This window comes from Chlorocebus sabaeus, chromosome 11 (assembly GCF_047675955.1).
Source record: "Chlorocebus sabaeus isolate Y175 chromosome 11, mChlSab1.0.hap1, whole genome shotgun sequence".
NCBI lineage: Eukaryota > Metazoa > Chordata > Mammalia > Primates > Cercopithecidae > Chlorocebus > Chlorocebus sabaeus.
The window spans coordinates 69,798,261-69,823,505 of NC_132914.1; the positions used below are offsets into that span (position 1 = coordinate 69,798,261).

Below are 25,245 nucleotides of genomic sequence, written 5' to 3' on the forward strand. Positions count from 1 at the left end.
AAAAAGAAAAGGTGCTAGATCATCTCGTATTAGGGTGTTTATTTCTTCTAGGCTCCTGTTAGTATCAATTGTCAATATTTCTTCTTTTGGTTAATGGAAAAAGAATGGAAAAAAGCTAGAAGCAGAAACTTGCTACCACATACAGAAAGCTAAAGTTTAGAGAGGCCATAACTGGACCTGTGAGGTGGATATTTACTTAGAGAGTGTTAAATGCTTACTTATAGGTTCCTAGGGCAAAGGGCATTGTTTATTTTTACGTATATATCTTGAGAAGTTTTATTTTATAAAGGTGGTGCTGCCCAAAATGTAATTTGTGGAATGCCAGTTCTACAACATGTTTTATAAAAATTATTTTCTTACCTTTAACTCAGATATTGAAACTTCAGATTTCATTGATTTAACTTAATGGCATTACACAAAACTGCACCTTCAATGAAAGCCTTAAACAATGAATTTCTTACATGGGCTTGCCGAATACTAATAAGACTGTATTTGCTTGTCTTGACATAAAAACTTGGGCTGATTCTGCTCATGATACACCACTGTCAGAAGAGTTTGCTTTGTGATAAATGGCTTGTTTTAGTTCCCTGGACTATGTGTTTTTGAGTTTTGAAATTCTCCAGGGACAGAATACATCTGTGCTTTGCCACTCTGAAAACAAAAAGCAAAAACTGGAAGCGAAAGCTGTCCTGTTTTACAAGCTGAGATGGTGATGATTATTTACCCCATTGATGGACTTCTAGATTTTATCAAGTCCTCAATACTAACCTGCTCTCCATTATCCTCTGCTATGCACAGCATCCACACTGGAGTTGTGACTTCTGCCTTTTTGGAAGAAAAGCAAAGAAAGAAATCATCTATTTCATGGTGATATACATGAAGAGGCTAATTTCTTTTCTTTTCTTTTTTTTTTTTCTTCTTTTTTTGAACAGCTGAAGGTGGTTTGATGAAACTTTTATCAGGGCATTTCATCCTCTCCATAAACTCTCCCTGAAGTCAGAATAGCAGAAAGGGAGAGAGAGAAAACCTTACTCAAGCAATTATTTCCCTTATCCTGCAAATATTGGTAGAGTAAAATGATTTTCTTAGCTTCCAGAAAATCGGTCATATCATGTATGAGTGAATTCAACAATGAAGATTACAAAGTGTCATTCAGTTACCAAGCCCATGCCCTAGACAAGATTTTTTTTTTTTCTTGCTTCTCTACATATATATGAGTGATGAAACAAGGTGCAGATCTCAATTGGTCCATTTCCTTTGCAGATTAATTGGTGTGATGGAAACATCAGTTATGCTGGTATTCACTTGTAATACATATTTTATTTATTATGGATCTAGCAGGATGGTAAATTTAGTTTTATAGCACAGTGGAGTTTGAGAAGCATGGCTTTATTCCATATTGTTCCTGAACTCAGTGATGGCCCATCTGTGTAAATAATCTCATCAGCCTCTTATGTGAGCCCATCCTTGAAGATTTCCTCATATGGATGCTTAATGAAAAAGTATACTATGCTTTTGTCCTTGTCTGTCGTGTCAGAACACAAGAGATGTTCACCACAACTGCTAAATAAAGCTTCCACTATAAGAGGAGGCCCCACAACACTTTGTCTGAAAGAGTAAGCAGCTTATGTATCCTGGTTTTCAAGGAAAGCAGACAATCCTGAGCACACATGAAGGGCACAGTTATTTATGGTTATGTCTAGCGAATCTTTTTCATATGGACAGTATGCCTAAAATTCCAGAGAACTGACCTCCAAGACTCAAGTGTCCTTGACTTAAATTTCCTTAATTTTCCATGGAATCTTTTAACACCTGTTCTCACTGATGCATTTATCCATCCAAGGCAAAACTTATACTAAGACATATTTGAATCTGGAGTTTCTGAATTAGATAAACAAACTGTAGATGTTTACGCAAATTACCTTGTGAACAAATCTGTACTCTTATTTACTTCAATTTAATGGTATTTTTAAAAGTCACTTGAACATATTCATGGCTTAGGAAAAATGGTTTTGAATAGCTAGAATCTCCTTTTAAAATAAGAATAAAATGACTTTGTGCTTTAGATATTTGCATTTTTTTTATTTAAAAATATTCTATTTTGAAGTCAAAACCCAGTTTTAATTTTTTTTCCCAAGGTTTATCATTTCTAAAAATATCAAGTCTTTTAAAAATAAATAATGTGGTATGATGAGATATTTAATAGTAATTAGATTAATAATCTAATTAAAAATAAAATTAAAAGATTATGCCTGGTATACCTTAGGATGACATGACTGAAATTTATGCTCAAATTTGTTTGCCTTTATCATTTATCATCACAAGGAGCCTTGAAATACCATACTAGACTTCTCGTATTTTGTGTGTGTTGTGTGTGTGTGTGAGAAAGAGAGAGAGAGAAGGTGATTTTTCGGCCATTCCCTTCTTTCCAGTATCAGTGAACTATGGTAGGAAACAGTTTGGGAGCAGCTGTTTGATTGTGGAAAGTCTTTACAGAGAAAGTTATTCTACTTGCTTGCAGGTCAATACTTAAATTTTTAACACAAAAAGAAAATATAGTTTATTCAGGCTACCTTTTGAAAAACAATCTAAGTGTACCATTAGTGATTAATGCCAAATAGTAATGCTTTCATGGTTTAAGGAACACTTTCTGCCTTTAGTATTTCTGTTTCAGTCATTTTTTTACCCTGTGGTTGTTATTTAACTCCCAGTGGAGTTAATCAGCTGACCACATCTACTACATATAAAACTTTTGCACATTTGAAAATTATTATTAAGTGTTTGATTGGCCCCCATTTTTCCAGAAAAAAATTATATCTAGGTTTTAAAACTTATTTTTTTAATCTATGGATTTTCTCTGCTGTCCTCTGACATTTTTACCTATATTTTTTTTTCAGTACATAGTTATTGCAAATCGTGTTCAATATAATGTTTTTTCTGCATGATATTTTATATCCCAATATTATGTCCATTCTGAACAGTTTCAGGATACTCGGGAGCAAATACATGTATTCTACTGTTGTTTGACTGGATTGATTTCTTTACACATTTTTCAGATAATTTATTGCTAAAGTCATTTTTCTTAGCAACTCACACAGTAACAATTGCTTACTTTTTGTCAGCTTTTGGTAGAAGATTTAGAAATATTAGCTCAAGACTCCAACTTCTTTGGGCTTGGTTATTAAGCTCATAATTGATATTTCATGTTGTTGGGATGACTGTACTTTCTAAATGTTTTGTTGATGACAAGTCATAATTCAAAATTATTATTTAAAAATAAATATGCAAAGATATTTTCTCAAATACTATCAAATCATTTCTTCATGTCCTGCAAACAAATTTTCTCTGGCAACAAAAGGATTAACCAAAAGTGCCTGTCCTCTGCCATAGTTCATCCTTTACTAAATGTCACTTTCATTAAGGATGTACTTGGTTATGTTTCAGCTGAATATAGAGTGAGTGAGGTGTGTCTGCACGTGGATATCTGAGTTTTGGAGCCATGTATGTTTATGACTTTGATATAATACCAAAATGAACTTTTATGATTCAGAATTATAATTTAATGATTAAGTGGATGAGATTCAGACAAATGATGAAGAGATAGAGAGAGAGAGAGAGAGAGAGAGAGAGAGATTATTAGGGCAAATCAACAAAAGGGAATTGTAAGTTTGGGAATCAGAAAAGAGGAGTCAATGTAAATGAATAGTGAATTCTGCATCCAGTTTTAAACAATTATTTTCTTCTTGACCTCTCTACTTGTATTGGTTTCTAGAAAATAGAAGAAATTTTACCAAGGATTAGTCTGTCTCAAATAATACTGCTCTTATACTTGTTTAGTGTTTTATTTTTCCCTATAATTTCTTACTAGTATTTTGCACATTAATGCAGTTACTGAGATATCTAGTTTAACACGTATGTATTGAATGTCTAGTCATGAAGCAAAATACTGGGTAGTGCAGAGCATGGCTCCTCCATTCCTGATTCCTAATGGTATGGCAAGTATATGTTATGTATAAATTCTGAAATAAGATAGAATGTTCTATTTCCTGAGTTATTTAATATATATCAAAACAAGTGTTATAAAATTGTGAAAACAATTTTAATTTTGACTTGAATTGGGAAAGATTTCGTAGAAATATGTGATACTAGAGTTATGTTGCATAAAGTTAAAAATTCGATTTAGGGCAGTTGTGGAATTTTAGGCATGGAGAATATATACAAAAATAAGGATAATGGGAAGTACAGAATCTGTTTCAGGGACCAGAAGAAATGGCCATCAGAGGCAGGAAACCATACAGATAACTCTTTTCATAGTCTCTCAAAAGAGAATATTATTGGGAATGATAGTAAGAGGAGTTCAAAAAAAAAAAAAAAAAAAAAAAAGACAAAATTAGCCAGAGTCTGAGAGAGAGCTTACGAAGAAGAGACAGATCCAATAAAATGTTATTTTCATAAGAATCACATGCCCATTATTTTTTTCTTATTTTAATATATTAAAAATATGAAGGGACTGACATATGCTATATATATATTTTATACACATCAATATTATATACATCAACATACACAATAAAATATTAGAAAAGAAAAACTAGAAAAAAGCATGAATTTCATCATGTAACTAAATGTGCTTATAAACTAGTTTATGAATAACTTTCAAATATTCGAGTATTTGGCATTTTGTTGCAAAAGTGGATGTTTACATTATTTAGAAAATATGTATCATAATAAATAACTTCTTAAAAGCTAACCCTATGCTCAACTTTCAGACAAAATATCTGACATTAAAACTTTGTAACACTAATATAAATATATTTTTGCATAATAAAACATATTTACTTAAGTTGTTACCATTCAGCCAATTCCAGTCATGCTTCTTTAAGATTATGCCATCTTTTATGTTAGATGGAAATTGGGAAAGTATTTTGTATTCAAAATGTGCCCAAAATCTAATTTGTAATAATTCTGTTAAGTATTTTATTTGTGACGTTTTCTGGCACAATGTTATGCAAGCATCTTTTAAAAGCCTTGTTTATTTAGTACTTTTGAAATGACTTCCTCACTAACATTAATTCATATTGTATCTTTCTTAATACTATAATTTCATATTGTTTCTAGCTGTGATAGTTTAACTCTGACAAGGAACAATTGTTCTACAATAAATGACAAGAATACTATTTGTTGGCTGATACTAAAAACACAAACAATGTTGTTGTCTTTGGTTAGTTATTCTACAGCCCGTTATTCATAAGTTCTGAACTGAATTTGGAACTGAAATTTTTACAAACAAATAGTGTTTTCTGAGCTTCTGTTTTTGTTGTTGTTGTTGTTGTTGTTGTTGTTTTTTGAGACGGAGTCTCGCTTTGTCGCCCAAGCTGGAGTACAGTGGCGTGATCTCAGCTCACTGCAACCTCCACCTGCCGGGTTCAAGTAATTCTCCTGCCTCATCCTCCTGAGTAGCTTGGATTATAAGAGTGTGCCACCATGCCTAGCTAATTTTGTAATTTTAGTACATATGGGGTGTCACCAGGTTGATCAGGCTAGTCTTGAACTCCTAATCTCATGACCCCCCCTGCCTCTGCCTCCCAAAGTGCTGGGATTACAGGCGTGAGCTACTGCGCAGGCCCTTCTTAATACTCATTCAATACTGTTATTAGTTTGGGGCATTTTAGTCTTCCACTGGATCCAGAAATAAACAAAATAAATATTTTTAGCACTTTTAAACCATTGCTTTGCTAATACCTTTATGCTTTAATGGTGATTATAATATATTCACTAATAATTTTATTCTTAAAATAAAATAATTATTCATTAGATCTTCATTGTTTAGAAGTTACCTCAAGTTGTCTGGCTAAATTTAACTTATTTCATTTTTCCTTTATCAGATAAGTTTATTTTAAATAAAAACCAAAAAATTAAACTATAGGACTAAAATACTCTTAGAAGGCTCTAGAGAGAGATCATGGTGCTTAAACCAAGAGGAGTAAGAAATTTATATAAAACATGACTGAAGTAAATGAGATCAATTATAAGGTGTTGCAGGTTAGCAATTTTCCCAAAGACTCCTATTTGTTATTTTTAAATAAAAATCCCAACTGAGAAATTTTTAAACATACAGAGGATATTACCAGATATATGTGTACTCAAGACCCAAAGTCAGCAGTTATTATTATTTTGTTTGATGTATTTACATGTGACTTGTTTTAAAGAATAAAACACTAAAGTCCTCTAATCCCTTTCTTAACCCCCTGTCCCTCCCTCTCTTCCCAGAGATAAGCATTAAAGAGACATAACTCTCATTCATACTTTAATACTCAGACCTCTATTTTATTTATCTTTGTTGCTCTACAATATGTAAAAAGCACAGTTTACAAATCCATCCCCCTATTAATGGGCTGATATTTGTTTGACGTTTTTATCTATCATAAACTATTGAAATTAGAATTAGAAATTAGAAACAATGTTGCAAATGATCTCTTTCTATGTCTTTACACGTGTGTCCTTGTGTTCATGTGTGAGTGCTGGTCATTCTGTGTATCCAGCTAGAGAAATTGTGGGGTTGGGAGTTACATGCATCCACATTTCCCAACTCAATTTATCATTCTTCCAGACACCTAATGCCTACTTTTTTCTTAGTGTTCACACTCCGTTATCCCTCCTCACTCTTATCTGATTACTGTGCTTTTATTTCACTAAAATATTGGAAGCAATAAACAAACCAATGTTCTCACACCTCCAACCCTGTACATCTCACCTATCAAATTCCTGTATACCCTGCTTCCCTTGCTATTTGTCACAGTGGATGAAGGTCTGTACTATGATATAGGCCAATGCCTCCACTCTGTACCGGACCCCATCCTCTTGTCTAGTCTAGGATATTGGTCACGCTCAGCTGTTTCTTGTCTTTTGAAACATTCATTTTTCCTTCTCCACTCAATTATTCTTCCCTCTGTAGAATGTTAAAATATTTTGATCTTGTCTAGAATATAAACTGCATGAAAGCTTTATTTGGTTTGTTCTCTGCATCATTTTCAGACCCTATTGTAGTGCCTGACACAGCAGGCACTCAATAATTGTTGATTAAATGCACAAATAAATTAATCTCAACATTTATTTTAACATAACATTTTTTCCCCAAAGCATTTGTCCCTATGTACACACTCCTACTAGAGAGTTTGAGAAGATACTGTTTTCTCACATCCTCATCTGTGCTTATTATTGTTAAAATTCTCAAAATTTTGTCTGGTCAATGGCTAGGAAATGCTCTTATTGTTTTAATTTATATTTATTTGTTTGTTAATGAGATTAAATCTTTTTCATGTATTTATTGCCCTTTGAATTGCTTACTTTTTGAATTTTCTATTTATATCCATTGCCTATTTTCCAATGGGGTCTTTGTTTTTTAATCTGTTTTCCTATTCATTTTAACAGTTAATTAATGAGAGTTGTTTTTTGTTTGCATTCTGGATACTAATCTTTCATTGATAATAGTACTGCACCTTGTCTGTGAATTTATGATGTCTTTTATCATATAGATTTTAAAGTTCAAATGTAGTCTGTCCATTTTCTCCTTTATACTTCATGCTCTTTTTTTTGTTTTGCTTAAGTATCCTTCTTTATCCCAAATTCATAAAGATGTGTTTTTTTTTATTTTCTCCTAATATTTCTAAAGTTTTGCGTTGTATATTGAGTTCTTTAATCATCCATTTGGGTATTTTGGGTGATCTTTCTTTGCTGATGTTGTGATGATGTCCAATGTAATTTAATTTTAGTTTAGATAACCAATCATTCTAGTGTGATTTACTGAATTCCCTGCTCTTATGCTGCTGGTATCACATACCATCTCTGTCAGCTATCACTGATACCAGTATTGGCATATCTACAGTCCCTTGATCTGGTCCCTAGTTTATATGTTTATTTCTACTCCAACATTACCATCATAGTGCTAACCACTATAACTCTGTAGTTTTGTCATCAAAAGAGATGATTCACCATCTTTTTCCATTTCAAAATTGTTGTTGTTTACTCTTTGCCAATCCATGTGAATTTTCAGATCCAGATAATTTCTGTGAAAAAGAAATTATTTTGAGAAGTTTTCAGGTTAATTTTAGGATATTTGACATTTTTGCAATAACTTTTTCTAGCTTTCTAAAGAATGTAGTTCTTCATTTTTAGATCCTTGTGTGTTTGGTTAAGTTCTATAATTTTCTCCATGAAAACTCTTTACAATTTTGAAATTTTTTTTATTTTGTTTTGTTTTGTAATATTTGTTTATACTTTTCCTTTTGAGAATATGACTCAATAAATTAATTCCTTAAATTCTATTTTAGTAACATATTAATTCTTTTGATCTTATTCATTAATTTCATGTCAGAGATTAACTTAATGAATAAATAATTCATTAATCTCTTTGCTGTACTCTTTTATTGATTTTATATGTTGCTTCTATATATTCTTTTAGATTTCTGTGAGAACTTTCACATAATCTTTGAATTATGATAATTTACTGCTTTAGTTTTTAATTTCATTTGTTCATTCATTTTATTATACTTTTGAATAGAAATATTAGTAGAGTGAATTCTTATTTTCAACTTTAAGGAGAATGCATTTCATGTTTCACTATTGAGTATACTTTTTAAAGATTACCTTTATTGTAAATTATCCCCTTCTCTTCCTAGTTTATTAAGATATCTTATTATTTTGAATAAGAATGAATGAATGCTAAGTAATATTAAATGGTTTTCCTACATTTGAGATCATGAAAAAATTTGTCTCCACTATTAATGCAATTAATTATAATATAATTTTCGCTGTTAAACAATTATTAAATTTCTGGAATGAACTCTTCTTAAAAATCTTCTCTCACTTCATGGAATATATATTATATATATAGATTATATTATATATTGTGTTGTATATCACATGTAATATATATTAAGTTGTCCTTATATTAGTGTATATTACATATATGATATTTATCCCATCAATTATGTATATATTTACATACATGATCATATGAAGGATATTGGACTATATTTTACATTGTCCAGTTGGCGTATCAGTTACACAGCATCATGAAAATGTTGAAGAGCTTGTACTCATTTTTAATTCCTTTATAGTACTTTATCTAAAACAAGGGTAATATGTGACAGTGTTTTCTTAAAAGTTTATTTGCCTGTAAAACTGTCCTGTATTTTGGTATGTGTGTTTGCTGTTGTTTGTTTTTGGTGTTTCCTATTTTTAAACCATTACTTTTTCTTTAGTGACATTACAGTTTTATAGAAAATTCTCTTTTTTTGGCAGGGGGTACAGTTTTGCTCTTGTTCCCCCTGCTGGAATGCAGTAGCATGATCTTGACTCACTGCAACCTCAGCCTCCCAGGTTCAAGCGATTCTCCTGCCTCAACCTCCAGAGTAGCTGGAACTACAAGTGTGCGCCACCACACCCAGCTAATTTTTGTATTTTTAGTAGAAACAGGGTTTCACCATGTTGGCCAAGATGTTCTCGATTTCTTGACCTTGTGATCCGCCTGCCTTAGCCTCCCAAAGTGCTGGGATTACAGGCATGAGCCACCATGCCTGGCCAAAATGTCTTTCTTTTAATTTGAGTTTTCATATTTATTAGTATATGTTTCTAGAATATTCTTATTATTTTAAATTTAAAAACCTTTTTCTGTAGCTGTGTCCTCATTTTTAATATTTCCATTATTTTTTCTTCTTTTCTCCTTTTTTACCTCGATTAATTTATTTCTCAGAGCTTTGCTATTTTATTAGTTTTTTCATAGACTCTTTATTTTTCATCTTAACCATTTCTTTGTTTTCTATTTTTTTTTTGCTTTTATGTTTTATCCTTCTATGTACATTCATTTAATTGTACAGTATTTTTATGCTTCAAATTTCTTGAGTTGAATGCTTTCATGCAAGTGCTATTTCTGACACTGTTGAAAGTTTTTTGTTTTTTTTTTTGTCTCTGATATCTGTGATCCTCTTTGAATACTTTTTAGTCTCCTACTATCTTGAATATAGACTACCCAGTTTGAATGCCATTACCTAAGAATACTGAAAAAACATATGGCCTCAGTGAAAGATACATGCTGAATTTCATGACAGGAAAGATTGATGAGTACCTGGGTATAGGGTGCAATCTCATAGTCTGGATTGCTGATTTGAAACTAGCAAGGAGTTGGTGGATAATTCTCTTAGCTGGGATTATATTTCATTGGCAATGGAAAAGTTATGTCATCAACAACTAACAGATATGCCAATGGTTAGTTTAAATAATCTAGTTAAACTAGATTAATGTAGTTAAATGACCTACATGTAGTTGTGGGAAGGAGACAAAGTCATGTGAAACAATTTGAGTGATTTAAAATAACTTGACAAATTGCTTAGTTCAACTTAAATAATTTATGACTTCGGAGGAGACAAAAACCTTGAGAGCTAACATAGTTATGGGAAGTTTCTTATCCCTGTTTTTTTGTTCCTGGTATCTATGGTCCTCTTTGAATACCTTTTTGGTCTCCAATTATCTTGAGTGTAGACCAGCCTGTTTGAATGCCATTGCCTGAGAATGCTCAAAAAATGTACATTCCCAGTGAAAGATGTATGCCGAGTTTCTTGACAGGGGAGATTGACTACTGTGTACTCAATTTTTGGGGGCAGGGAGCTAGCATAAAATGATGATATTGATGATGATGAAGATAACAATACCTACATACATTTTTGAAGCTTATATACCAAACACTGTACCAATTACTTTATATGAATAATTTAAAGTAATTCTCAGAAAAATTTGAGGTTGTTATTATTATTATTATTATTATTATTACTGGTGGCAGTATAGCTGTGTGGACTATACTACGGTACGGGCTTTTCCTGTGCTTTTAATAATGTATAGAGCTCAGAATATAGGATCAAAAAGGATTAACATTGCAACTGATATAAATAAGCATGATTAAAATATCAGTGTGTAAGGTATGCTCATGGCATAATGGGAAGATGAGCTTAACCAGTGAAGAAGCTGATTATATGGTCATATGTAAAAAAGCATTGGTAAGTAGTGGTGAATCTCATTATGTATGGCCTTGATTACTCCCACAGGACTTTTTTTTTAAGTAAAGATTTGGGGGGCAGTGGCAGGGGACTAACATAAAAATAATGATAGTGATGATGAAGATGATATCAATACCTATATATTATTTAAACCTTATTATATGCTAAACACTGAGTATCTAGTGCTTTATAATAATTTAAATGAATTCTCAGAAAAATTTTGAAATAGGTGTTCTTCTTATTAAAGGTAGTAATATAGTTGTCATCATTTTTATTGTTATGTTTTAATTGTAGATACTTAGATCATCTCACATGCCTAAGTACATGACAGAGCCAGGACTCTTAGCAGACGTTATACTTCTAAAATAATTATTAAAATTAGTCTGATGTGGTCCATAGGATGGATTCCTGAGAGTGAGAATGCATCTGGGGTTGTCTCTAGGAGGCAGTGAAATAATTCAGCTATGCAGAGGTAGAGGCTTGGCCTCAGGAAGTAATAAATCATAGAGGACTCCAAGGCTCCAAGCATGGGTAACTGAAGCAATGGGTAACTGAAACGAAGCATTAATTCTGCTTTCTTGTGCAGAATTAACTTGCTTTTCCCTTTCATTCTTTTTTTCTCTTGTTCTATCCTCTCTTTCTGCCTTTCTTTTTTGTAATCAACTTGTGAGTAAGGGATATTCAGGATTAGGTATTTCTTTTTCTGTTTTTCAGATGCTAAATATAGCTGACATATTATCATGGGAAAAAAAAAAACAGAGAAGAAAACATGCTTTACAAAAAACCATGGGGGATTTAAGCTGTGCTTTTATTCCATACCAGAAGACATGCTTCAGTAACAAATCTTGTTAGAACATTGTTTTATTTCCACACATGTCCAGAATTAGTGCAGAGACATCATTTAGAAATTTACATTTTAAAAGTACTTTGATTTTAAATCAATAGACTAATCCTTTCAGTAACTCAAAAAGTAAGAAATTCTTACTTCATAATCTTTTTGCTAATCAAAGAACTCAACAACTGAGTGAATGGAAGCAAGTAACTTTGGACAAAGCACCTAATCCCTTCACCTCAGTCTCTCCTGTATGTCAACTGAAAGTAATGATACCTTATTTCTTAACTTCTCCTGTGCTGGAGGAGAGCAAACCATTAAGCAAAGACATTTGTAGTGTAGAATATGTACTAGCCAAAGATTTCCTGAAAGGACTAAGAAGGAAAATATTATTTTGTTTTGGTGGATGTGCTACTTGTTAACTAGAGTATTCTTATTACCAACTTATTTTAAGGACCTATCATTAGTTTATACTTGTGTGGACTTCTGCACTAAAAATGGAGCTACTAGGTTAGTCCAGATTTTCTAAGAAGCAGAAAACATTATATGCAAAAGATTTATTTGTTATAGAAGCCAGAGAAGGTAGGGGGAGCTGCCTTCAGACCACATTACAATTGACAGTCTTTGCAAGGATAGAGGAAAGGAAGAGGCGTTGGGTTGGTAGTTTCAGACTTCAGCTCAATTGCAAAAAAAGTTCATCCACACCAATGACGAGTCATCTAGTTAGAGTTATCCATTGGCAGAGTCTCCTGTCTCACTAGAACAGGTCTGCAGTTGTTACACTGTCCTGCTTAGTGGTTGGCTAGGAGTAAACTGAGGAAAGAGTGGTCTTTGTGATGGTAAATACAGAGGGGCAGCAGTGGGAAATCTAAGCAGTGTATTTTCACAGCTGCCACATCCACATACAGTGATAAAAATATCACTATTTTCAATTTTGCTAGCCTTTTGTTCTTACCAAACCTGCCACAAAGAAGCTTTATGTCTCCTAGACCATAAACATGTCCTATTCCACAAGTTCATATCTGTCTTCTATTTCATCCCTAATCTTGGGAATATGGGTCAAGCATTTCAACTATGTCCCATTGAATTAGTCTTTCCTTCATCCTCTTCTGTGAGCATCTCACTGATTCCAAACTCTCAGTAACTCTAAGAATTTCCTTTATTTTTCTAAGTTCTTGCTATGCACCATGTTTCTAGAGATAGTCATGTAAATATTTTGAATTGGGATCGCAAGAGGTTGTCTAAATTGGCTTAAATTACTGATTTTGGAGCTGGGTATAAGTGGGTTTCTAATTCTGGCTCCATTGTTTACTACCCATGTCAATTTCTACAAAGTGTGTAACCTTTATGCCTCAATTTTCTGACCTGATAAATACAGTAATATTTTCCTTATGATATTATGGCCTTAGCATGTAATTCAAATAGTTAATGAATGACAGGTACATTATTGATAACTTCAACTAGGACTTATGATATGGTTTGGCCCTGTTCCCCCCCCGCCCCCCGCAAATTGCATGTCGAATTGTCATCCCCACTTGTCAAGGGAGGGGAACTGTAATCCCCACGTGTCAAGGAAGGGAACTGATTGGATTATGGGAGTGGTCTCCCCCATGCTGTTCTCATGATAGTAAGCTAATTCTCATGAGATCTGATGGTTTCATAAATGGTAGTTTTTCCTGAGTGCTCACACTCTCCTGCTGCCTTGTGAATAAGGTGCTTGCTTTCCCTTCGCCTTCCACCATGATGGTAAGTTTCCTGAGTCAACTAAACCTCTTACCTTTGTGAATTACCAAGTCTTGGGCAGTTCTTTATAGCAGTGTGAGAATGGGCTAGTACAACTTACAACTTTTCTACACCTTTCCACATCTTAAACTCCTTATTATGTTTTCAATGGGTTACTTCAAACCTAGTTCCACTCTTTCCAACTCACGTTATCTTCAGACCACATCTCCTACACTATTGGAAAGTGACAGTCCATCACGTGGTCAGTATTTCTTGAGAGCCTGCCATGTGTCAGGAAGTGCTTTTGGCCATGAGCGTATAATGGTGACAGACCAAGTCCCCACCTTGATGGAGATTACAGTCTATTCTGTGCAATGTACTTTCTTAACTTCTGCGCTTTACACTTAAAAATCTCTTATTTATCTTTATTTCCCCTTTCTGCCTCAGTCCTACCTCAGAGTAGATTGTTGTTATTCTTTCTCAAGATTAGCCTAAATTCTTATCTAGCTGTTCTAGAATCTTACTTCAATAACGATTTCTTGGTTGACTATGTCTTCAGTTTCTGTCTCCACTGGGTCATCTTTTGCTTTGCAGAAAAAATTTCTCTCATTTTCTACCAAAGAAAATCACAAACGAACCTTTCATGTGAATTTGCTTCTAGCTTTCTCTTTTCTTCCTTCTGTTTGCACTTGGCTTTCACACCCACAAGTCTATTTAAATAGCCCTCTCTTAAATATGGCCTACTATGGCCTTCTCTTAGCTATTATTTTCCTTGAACTCTGAAGCACTAATTCTTAAAACATGTCTTCTTCTATGACACCGCTTATACCCAGTTTACCTTCTGTTTTTTATCACAATGTGTCATTTTTTTCTCTTAATTTCATTTCTTCATTGATTTCAATGGATATTTGTTGAGCACCTGTTATGAGCACTGAAGTGCAAATCGTAAAACAGAATAAACAAATAGAAAACAATTATATGATTCTGTTTTATATTTTTCTTACTAAAACCTTAGAACTTTTCTCTTGGCAGACTCATCCGCTCTAATTCCCAATATAAGTATTCAATCATAACCTTCCACTGAATTGTATTCCTGTGGTTGCTCTTGCCCTCTGTTCCTTGAGTTCTATACCTGTTCCTCAAACAGCACATTTACAAACAGATGTTATTATATTCACCTCACCAGCACTTTCTTCTAAATTCTGTATATCTGCTAATGTCATCATCCACTCTGGCTTTAAAATACAAACTTATCTTTGTTCCATTTCTTAAACCTCTTTCTAATTTTTGTCCTCATTGCTACCATTTGTTTCTGGTTACTTTACTTCTTCCTTGGAGTATCATAGTTAAATCCTGACTTTTTTTAAAACCAGTTTTCCAAATTCCTTATCCCTGGTATTCAAACTCTTGTAAAAACTGTCTCAATCTTATTTTCCATCTAGTCTTCCATTTTCCGGTTTTATTTACTGTCTTTCCATGTAAACCTTCCTACTTGTGATTTCCACTTTCACGCCTATTTGACCACATAAAGTTCATTCCTGTCGTAACATGCAACTGCCTTTTGTTTATCTTAACTAATGGAACCCTTTTCCATCCTCCAAAGTTCAACACAAATACTACTTCTTTAGACCCTCGTTTTCCTTCATCCCTCCAGATATAACCTCTACCTTTTCTGAAACACAGTAGAATACTTTCTTTTGTCATTCATTTTATTTTGCTTTGCATCTCATCTCAGTTATGAGATTTTGAAATCCTCAAAGACAGAGACTTGTGTCATTTAGGATGCTGAACATACCACCTTATTCAATAAGCATGTGCTAAAGAAATAGTTGAGAAGATCTCCCTCCCCAAAAGTGAGGATTTCTCACTGATGTATAGCAATGAAGTAATAAACTGTATATCCTGACTGAATAGCTCCTCTGCAAGAACACAAAGTAATTGTTACATGTGCAGAATTTTATCTTTCTCTCTTTTCCATGTCTTACATTAAGGGAGCACCTCCTCTGAGCCAGACATAGGAAGAGGGTGATAGCAAGTCATGAGGACACAGTTTTTTTCTCTGGGGATGTTAAATACCTCAGAGACTGATGTGCATGCAAATGGCTCCAATGTAAAATAAAAGAAAATTTAGGTGGGAACTTACATTAAAAAGATATTCCAAATAAAAAAATTACTAAATGATGAATGAGTTTTATAAGCCTACTTTTGTGTAATATTCTTTATGAAACTTTAGAAAAATCAAATAGATATCTTAATATATCCTTGAATATTAGTTTAGCAAACAGTGATGAATTTTCTAGAACAAGTCTAAAAAATTATTACATCTTGAAGAAATAGTATATTTACTTTTCGTAAAGCTACTTGGGCTTCCTAAATGTCCAGTTTGTTTGACTGGGGCTGAAGTTTTGAATCAAAAGGTAATATAAGTTACAAAATTGTAAACAAAGTTTGCTTGATAAACAAATGTTTTAAAGAAAGGATGAAAAGGAATTCTGAGTTTTCTTTAAAAAGTTTATAATGAGCTCTGCCTGTGTTAGGGGTTGTGATCTTTGTTATAATCCATACATAGTATGTGCTTAGTATATGTTGGCTAAACCATGACAGTTGGAGAGCCCATCTGTCTATGAAGTTCTATAAAATAAGGATTTTAAAATTTTAACTTTGGAAGGAAAAGGCTAGTTAAACATAGAAGAGTGCATGCCACTCCAGAGACTGTTAAAATGTTCAGATGGGTAACATTCATATTTTCTAAAACTTAATTGAGTTATACAATATAATCAGGAACTAAGTGATAGTCTATAACTTTTGAATACTGATTGTACTTTCAGTTTTTCTTTCCTGTTACCACTCTGTCCAGCTTAATTCAGACAGGAAAACTGGTACATTCTTTATGATCAGAAAGGATTCTTCTGGCATTAGACCATGCTAAATTAATAGTTTTTATAACCTGACAAGAGACCAAGTCATCATTACCTGAAGGGAAACACTTAAATCATCTGAAGATGGCTGTTCAGTGCTGAAGGAAAGTTTAAGTTGACTGCTTGAGATACTAAGTCTCAATTCCCAGGTGGTAATGGTCAGGTTTGCTGAAAAATGGATAGTTTTCACCCTCAGGATGAGTCTATTATATTGGGAAATGTATAGGAGGAGAGCTTGTCAAGGAAATTCAAGGAACACAGCTGATATGTTCTAAAGGGAGTTCTAAACTAGTCCTCAGATTGAATCAAAAATGCTTTTGTTTTATGGTCATATGCAAATATGCAGAAGATTAAGAGGAAGAAGCTAAAGAAAGAGCAATGAATGGAAGGTGTGAGAAGAAAAAAATATCAGAAAAGTCATAAAACTATTATATGTCAGCCTATCATTTGTTGAGATGAGAATAAAATACTGACTTGGGGAGCAATTTTGGTGGTGGTTGAAATTTTAATACACATCTTTTAATGGTGATTCATAGAGTCTGAGTATTGCACTGCATTCAAGTCCCAGAATTCTAGCAAATCATTCTAGTGACAAACGATGGAAATCCGTTGTTGTGTTGCTGGACTGCACAGCAGTCCACACCCTGGCTGAATGATTCTATTTGTGATTCTTATAATTTTCTTGTGAAAAGAGACATCTTGGAAGAAATGAATTATTACAATTGTATATTTGTACTGAGTATGAAATGGGATATGTAGTCATAAAGAAATTTGTAACCCCCAAGCCAGGCTACCATTTGTATTTAAACATTCATTGCTTACAATCCATTGCTCCATACCAATTCAATTTGGTCAAGTGTCTTCTTGAAGACTTATTTATATTTTACATGAACATTTGTTATAATCCATACTTAATTGTCATTCCTTGGAATGTTTCCTATTGATTACATACCTACCTTTTTGCATTCATGTTGTTCTGCCATATTATAATAATGGTTCTCAAGATAAGAGAGACTCTTGTAAATTAGTATTTTCTTCTATTTCTCCAGCTACTTATATTGATCTCATTGTTTTACTCGTATATGGATGTATATGGCTAAATACAGCCTCAAAAGGAAATAGGGAATAAAAATGATTAGACAATTTGAAATAATACTAACACTCCTATATGGCTTACTATTTTAAAGACCTAGTTCAAACTGCTTTACATATATTGAGTTATTTAAGCTTTAGAACAGCCATATTAAATATAACTACTATTAACTGCACTTTACAAGGGAGAAAAGTAAGGAGCAGAGAGCTGAAATAATCTTACTGAGTAAACATGGTAAGTAGCAGACTTAAGTTTTGAACCTAGGCAGTCTGACTTCTTGGTACTCTACTCTCTACTTCCACAACTGAACTTTTCTTGGTTAAAGAGTACATTAAGTACCTATTTTACTTCAAAGTTATATTTTAATATGATTATTTATTAACACAGATATCCTTCCCTGAACAAATTATGAAACTGTAAGTACAAGAACCATGTTTTATTAAATTTGCCATATATAGTATTCAATAAAATATTGAGTACTCCTGAATTACAGCTTATCATTGCCCTGAGATATTCTTTCTAGAGGACTTCCATTTTGTAGTTGTAGGTTTTACACAAAACTTCAAAATTCACAAGACAAAAAAATGAAATTGTTATCACTAAGTTGGATGTTATTTTCATGATACTCCTGTTTCTTAATTATTTTTGAAAATAGAATAGCATGAATGAAGTAGGCTAGGTTTGATTAAAACAATTTTACAATCATGATACTTTGTTGAAATTCTTTTCTTTTTATTACTCTTTCCTATAGGGTGCTGCTTTAATAAGAATGCTGGCTAATTTTATGGGCCATTCAGTTTTCCAGAGGGGTTTGCAAGTAAGTAAAATGCTTTTTATTTTCTTTTACATTTTTCCTTGTCAATATGTTTCACAGCTTGGGAAATGGCTGGTACAAAATTGCTGAAATTGATAGAAAACTTTAAGATGTGTAAGGTAAGCAATGTCTTTCTATATGACAAATGAAAGTTCTAGATAGGATACTCATGATATCAACTGACAAAACTTGAACTATTGAACAATTTAGAATTTGTTTAATTTGCATTTTTAAACTGAAGTAATTTTAAAATATGCCAGATCCTAAATGTTCTATAAAAGACTTCTGGAAAGACTACCTTCTTTTTCTTCCATTTAAAAATTCAAATAAGGTGAAACAAATTTTGTTAGCATTATTTGAATTATGTATTTGAGAAATCTTAAGGCTGTTTTTCAAATATGTACCTTATATGTTTTTGTTACTTTGCTGTTGATATACATAGATTGTTATTTGTTCCAAAGGTTTTTAATTGTTTTTATTTTAATTAGAAAATATGTTTTTCTTAAAAAAGGAAGAAAAAGATACAGTTTTTATCATAATGCATTTAGAGTATGAAGTATGGAATCTAAGAATGAATTCTTAGAAAAGGAAGATTATGAAACTTCTTAAAGCAGACACAATATATTTAAAAAAAACTTTTATTCCATTGAATCTGCTGGAGTAAATCATGTTCCTAGTAGCTGTGATTGATGAATTATTTATGATGCATTCTGCTACTTAGAAGTGTCCTTTAAAGTAAATTGATGTTCACCTGAAATACAATTATGCTAAGACAGAGAAAGCAATCAATCTTATCTGTTCTTAGTAAGCTTTTCATTTTGAAATTTAAATAAACTACATCTGGGTCCAGGTCATATTTTAGTAGTATAATTCTATCTGTACCCCCAAATAAACTGAAAGATAAAATACAAGGCAAGAGTTAACTATGTTATGACAAACTCTCTCTATATACTTACAACAAAAACTATATATGAAAACAACTTTTTTGAAGAATTATTTCCCTCAGAAAATATTTTTACAGATTTGTTCCAGCAGGGTTTGAAATTTACTTTAATCAGCTCTTTCCATTAGGGACACCTTCAGAATAGCTGAATCAATTGAATCTATTTGTTGTATATTAAAGGCTCTATTCTGATCACATAGTTGGGAAAATCTTTTTTTCTTAAGGAGTGTCCTTCATGAATATCAACTATCTGGAGGAATGTCCTTCCTTATCCCCATTCCTTTGTTTTTCCCCATTGAAGTTGTAGCATGACAGTTTCGGAAAATATCTAACTGTTCATAAGGGCAACACAAATTGAATTTGATTTCTTCATAGCAAGTTGATGTGAAATCATTTTCTGTATAAAATTCTTATTGTTTTTCTTCATCTGTGTGTATGGGTTTGCTCAGCAGATTGAATAACTACAGTTATATTATTTGGAAAGGATTATTATTTTGCAGCATTTTTCTTCATCCTGTCATACTTTCTGTGGTGTGCAAAATATCAATTTTTAATACATTCTTTTCCACTGACCCACTCTGCTCAGTTTTATATGAAACAGTTAGAATATAGTCTCTGACTCATATCATATTAAACTTTCATTCCTAGCTTGTATTAATGTGTGCCTTTATGCTCTGATACTTGATTTGGTTAATTTTCAACTGAGGTACTCTATGTTTGTCAACACTGCATTTCATTTGCCTGGTGACATCTCATTGATCAGATAGATCTGTATCCTTCAGTACTTCGCTTGCAGCTTTATTTATACTCATCACTCAAACTGATTTAGTGTATCATCAGCAGTTTGGATTAGTTTACAGTAGATCCCTACATCTAGGTGATAAATTATCATCTCTTGTGCATGAAGATGTATGGGATACATTTTGGAGATGACCTCCTGAGCAGACACTTCATGTCATGGTGCTGAGTGGTCACAGAGTTGATATTAATATGCTTCCCATCCAGAAGGCCCTGGGGAGTCTTGGTTTACAAGTTGTTGAAAGAGCTAATCTAGGCTGTCAGCGCTTATCTGGGCTGGAAAAACTATGAATTGTTTTTACATTAACCATGGTTATTTCCATGTTGACAAATGAAAGTTTACTATTTGCAATTCCAAATTGCGGATAGTGTGTTTTTAATATATATTTTTATTCTCCCACTTTTTTTTACTCCTTTCTTCTCTTTTTCTCTCTTGCTCTCTTTTCTTCCTTTCTTCTTTTTTTCTGGACTCAGACCCTAATCTTCATGTTCCACATAGGAAAAATGTCTTACTGGTCTTTCTTCTTGATTTATTATCTACCTAAAATTTATGTTCTCTTGCAATTTATGTATCCTTACGACCCACCATAAGGTCTTTTGGGAACAAGGCAAACTTTAAAAATACATACCTGTGTGTATGTGTGTGTGTATGTATATGTAATATAGAAAGGTAGTAGTTTTCTGGGTTAGTTCACGTATTCATATTTGACTTATAAAGTACCAGTGTAGTTTCAACTACATTTTCAATTTTTTGTAGTATTTTGTACAGGAATATGTTTTAAATTTCAATTTAAACATGTATTTTTCAGCAGGAAGAGACTCTAGAGATTTTCTGAGAAAAATTTTGTTTCTAATAGTCATATTACCCACTGGATCAGCTATGAGAATGTTTAGGAGAACAATTTCTTATTGAATAATCACAGCTTTTGTTGGTGATTTGTTGGTAACACCACCAACAAATTGGCTTGCATTTTAATGTTTGAATTGAAAGTGGAACTGGACTGAATTGAGCTTAAACATTTCTGTGGTTATATTATGTGTCACTAATAAATAATATATATTTTTAAATGCAAAAATGTTTACATTTTTGCAAATTCTACATGTCTACTGTTCTGTGTAATCCATTTCCCAAAATGATAGCAGGTATATTTTGAGAAAAATTAGGCAATAGAATAAATAAGGAGAAATATTTCTCATTTATACCTCCAGTTAATAGTGGTTTTCTGCAAGTCACTAGACTTCTTTTGACCTCTGACATTATCGTTATGAAATGTAAGAGTTGGACTAAATACTGTAAGATTCCTTTTATCTTTTATATTCTGTAAATCTAGGATTACTTTAATGCAGTTTACTAGTTAGACAATTTGGGTTTGATATATTTAATTTGGGACAGCTGTTTTAATTTGATGGACACATTTGTAAACTAGATATGCAAGAGTGACTCCATTTTTTTTGAATCTTTAATCATTTGAATATTAAGACTGTATTATATAACTATCAATATATAGAGAACTATAAATGTAGTCAAACCAGAACAGCATTTTTGTAACAGGGAGTTTTTGCTGGTGAGTTTTATTTTTCTAGTATCAAGAAACGACTTATATTTCTTTGGCTTTTATTTACTTGTTCACTTTCATAATTGGCTCTGGATACTTTACAAATTTATGATTAAGCTACAGTGGTTTTAGATGTTATATGCTAAGAACTCTTGAAATTTCTTGGTGATTTTCAGTGTAAATTCCATCTTCTAATGCTGAAATTTCTACTTGAACTCTTGAAATCTGCTGAAACCAATTCTACCTATTGGTTTTGCGTTTAGATATGTTGGAATTGGTTTTGAGAGGAGTCAGCAGCCTCCTTGATGAATGACATTACAGGGAACTCAAACAAGGGGAATTTGCTTTTTCAGAGACAAGAAAAGCTACCACGGAGGCTCAGTGAAATTTAGACCTTTGAGGCCTGCATTCCGATTCTGCATCCTACACTTTCCTAGTCCATACCCTAACTCTCACATAAAAGACAAAATTTACTTGACTTGTAATTTTGCCATTCAGAATTTTAAATCATAGTTTACTTTTTGGATACATTGATTCTAAGCCTAAAAGAGATACATGATTCTTTTCACATAGTCATAGATCTCTGGTTCCCTGCCAAACCTTCAGCTGAGAATTTAAAGTACTAAGGTTGTTTGGTTTTTGTAATGTCTCCAGTCCAGTCAGAAATAGCCAAGCCTCTCAAAGACTTTGTAATTCTCTATTCATCCATAATGTTCTATTGAAACAGTCATTTGTTTTCCCAAATCTTATTCTTCAGTTTAGGAAACTATCGATAATCATTTAAGCAACAGTTTTGGCCTGAAAATGATTAATTATCATGATCCTATCACTCGTTATTAATGACATTACCTTCTTTAAATCTAATCAAGGCAGACAGACAACTGTAGATAACCATCTCTAAGGGTCTACAATCACTTCTGGTATGTAATTCTGTAACATACTAAAACCTTTAGTAATATTTCAAGCAGAAAGGGAATTAACATTGGATATAGTCATTTTCTGAAACTCTTGGCAGGGTTATGGAAGTAAAGGTCAGGAAAGCTACTGCCACCCTTCCAGAAGTAAAGACATTTGAGTTTCATAGGGAAGTAATGCACATATTCTCAGCTGCCTGGAATACACCTGAAAGCCACTGGTAATACTTTACCCCTGCCTTCTGCCAAAGCCCACATGCCTGCTCTCTGTTATCTGAGCAATGACAACTCCTCCTTCTTTACTGCCATCCATATTCTTTTATGTGTGCTTTTCATTTTGCAGAACATAAAGTTGAGCCTAACTAGCAAAGGATTCCTGGAAATGTAGCATTCAAGCTTCTAACCCATGCAGTGCACAAGAGGGTAGATGGTAGGAGAAGTGGTGGTGAATGGCCAACAGTCTGACACACTTAATCCATAAATGTCTTTATTCTATTGATTAAATATTATTTGCATTGTTTTTACAGGTTGTTTTATTACCATATGGATATTTAAAAAGTATTAACTCCTTTATTCATCTCTTCCTTAATATTGTATTAAGACCATATGATACTTCCCTAGCTAGAGCAGAGAATGTTCTCAACTGATTTCAATAATTTTACCAGGACATATGATGAGAGATATAAGGAAATCAAATCAACAATTACCACATTTTACTAACTTCATAACTTCAGTCCAGTTGTTTGTGGTCTGTAATATCCAGTTTTCTCTTTGAATGAGTAGATTTGATTATATCATGGTGAATCAGTACCAGTAATATATAAAATTCGTAAATTTCTAAAGTGATTACTCATAAAATAAGGATCTGGAAAAAAGACAGGGAAGTTTACTACTGTGAATAATTGTTTTGGTTTTTGATTAACTTACAAATTTAGCCTTTGGTTTGCATAATCACAACTGTAGGATCCTCATTCTTACCTCCCCAGGTGGGCCAATCCTCCTGGGATAAGTTAAAGTACAGCAGCAGTTCACCGAAATTGCTTTTGATTTAAGACCACCTCTACATAGGACATCTGGAAAACAAGATTATGTGTTCTCCCAACCCAAGACTTTCTCCTAGTGATAATTCCAGAGAGTAATGATGACTAAGAAAGCATCTGCATAATACATGACCTGTTGCAACTTAAGCAGAGTCAGTGAGAAATGCAATAGGCAGGTCGGCAATAACTAGAAACTGTCTCTTGCACAGAAGCTCCAGTTACAATTTTTAGATTTATATCATTCTTATCTTTAGCACCTCATTTTTGTTTGTGGTATACACATCTCCAAATTCCTTCCTAGGTCATTTCTAAGGACAAGCTAGCAAGATCACTTATGGGTTTCATGCCTATTTAATATTTATACTATTGGAATCTAGTTTTCTCATTAAAATGTTGCAAGCATAAGTAGAGTCCTTACTAGTGTAACTTTGGGGTGGAATATGTGCAGTGTAACCCCACTTCTATCCTCTCTTCCTCTTGGACAGACTGTAGGACCCAGTGTTGTTGAATTTCCCTTTCTGTGTGGTACCTGGAATATAAATATACTGCAATTTTGCCCTAATATTTTTGTCTGTCTCTATAGAAGTTCTTGGTGATTTCACGTATCTCTCTGAAATATTCCCTTCTCCTATAAATAAATGTTTTATCTAAATTCCTTCTCTAATAAAAATTACTCACCTAACAGCATCTTTTGGTAATTATTGCATCTCTCACTTACAGGGTTCTTAGTGTTTACATGCATATACATTACTATTCATCCATATACAACAATGCTTATAGTTAAAATATTCATTTGATCAATAAATTAGAATCTACTTCTTTAACTTTGTTTTTATAATTTAAGTCCAATAGTTCAAATCCTGATTCTACATAAGTAGAATAAGTCTTACTTTTAAAGTAAGTAATTCAAGTAATGATTCTTTTAGATATATATCTTTACATGACTTGGATTTTATTTCATTTGTAGGTTTTAATCTCCCTAATTACATTTTTTTCAGATTTTTCTGGCAATTAAAAATTAAAACTGTAATTATAAAATCCTCAGATAACATTGACTGGCTTGGTAGCTGTTAAAAAAATAATTAGTACCTATGCTATGGCTTTTTCTTTCAAACAAAACAATGTTGTTTTAATGATTTGAGCCTAGTAGTACCATTCTTCATGTTGTTATGAGTCAACACCAGGGTATTGAAATTATAAAGTGAGATCATTATTAAGCTTGATACAAACCCAAAAGTCTGAAATCCCTGTCAGAAAGTGAGTCACCTTCCTGCTCAAGCAGTGAGGGTAATTCAGCATCATCTAAAATATGGTTGAATAAAGAAAGATTTCTCTTGATTAGTATTTAACTGCTCTTTTCCATAAGGTAACCTACAACAAGATGTTTGGCTCCAATTATCAGGGTGGAAATTGCTTATGCAAATCAATGTAAGGCAATGAGGTGTGGATAAAAAGCAAAAGGGAAATATCATTATTATTGGTTTGTGCTCATAAAATTCTGATAGCCTGAAGGTAATGACAGGCACAAAGCCATAGGGATTATTAGTAGCAACAACATACTCAA

At 32.9% G+C, this 25,245-nt stretch overlaps 1 protein-coding gene across 1 annotated transcript in view; it reads left to right on the forward strand.

The window, feature by feature from the left end:
- Positions 1–25,245, forward strand: part of TRHDE (thyrotropin releasing hormone degrading enzyme) — a 417,786-nt gene that overhangs the window by 260,408 nt on the left and 132,133 nt on the right. The window contains exon 7 of the mRNA XM_008004042.3: positions 18,368–18,433. Within this exon, the coding sequence (XP_008002233.2) occupies positions 18,368–18,433 (66 nt within the window). The remainder of the gene's footprint in view (positions 1–18,367; positions 18,434–25,245) is intronic.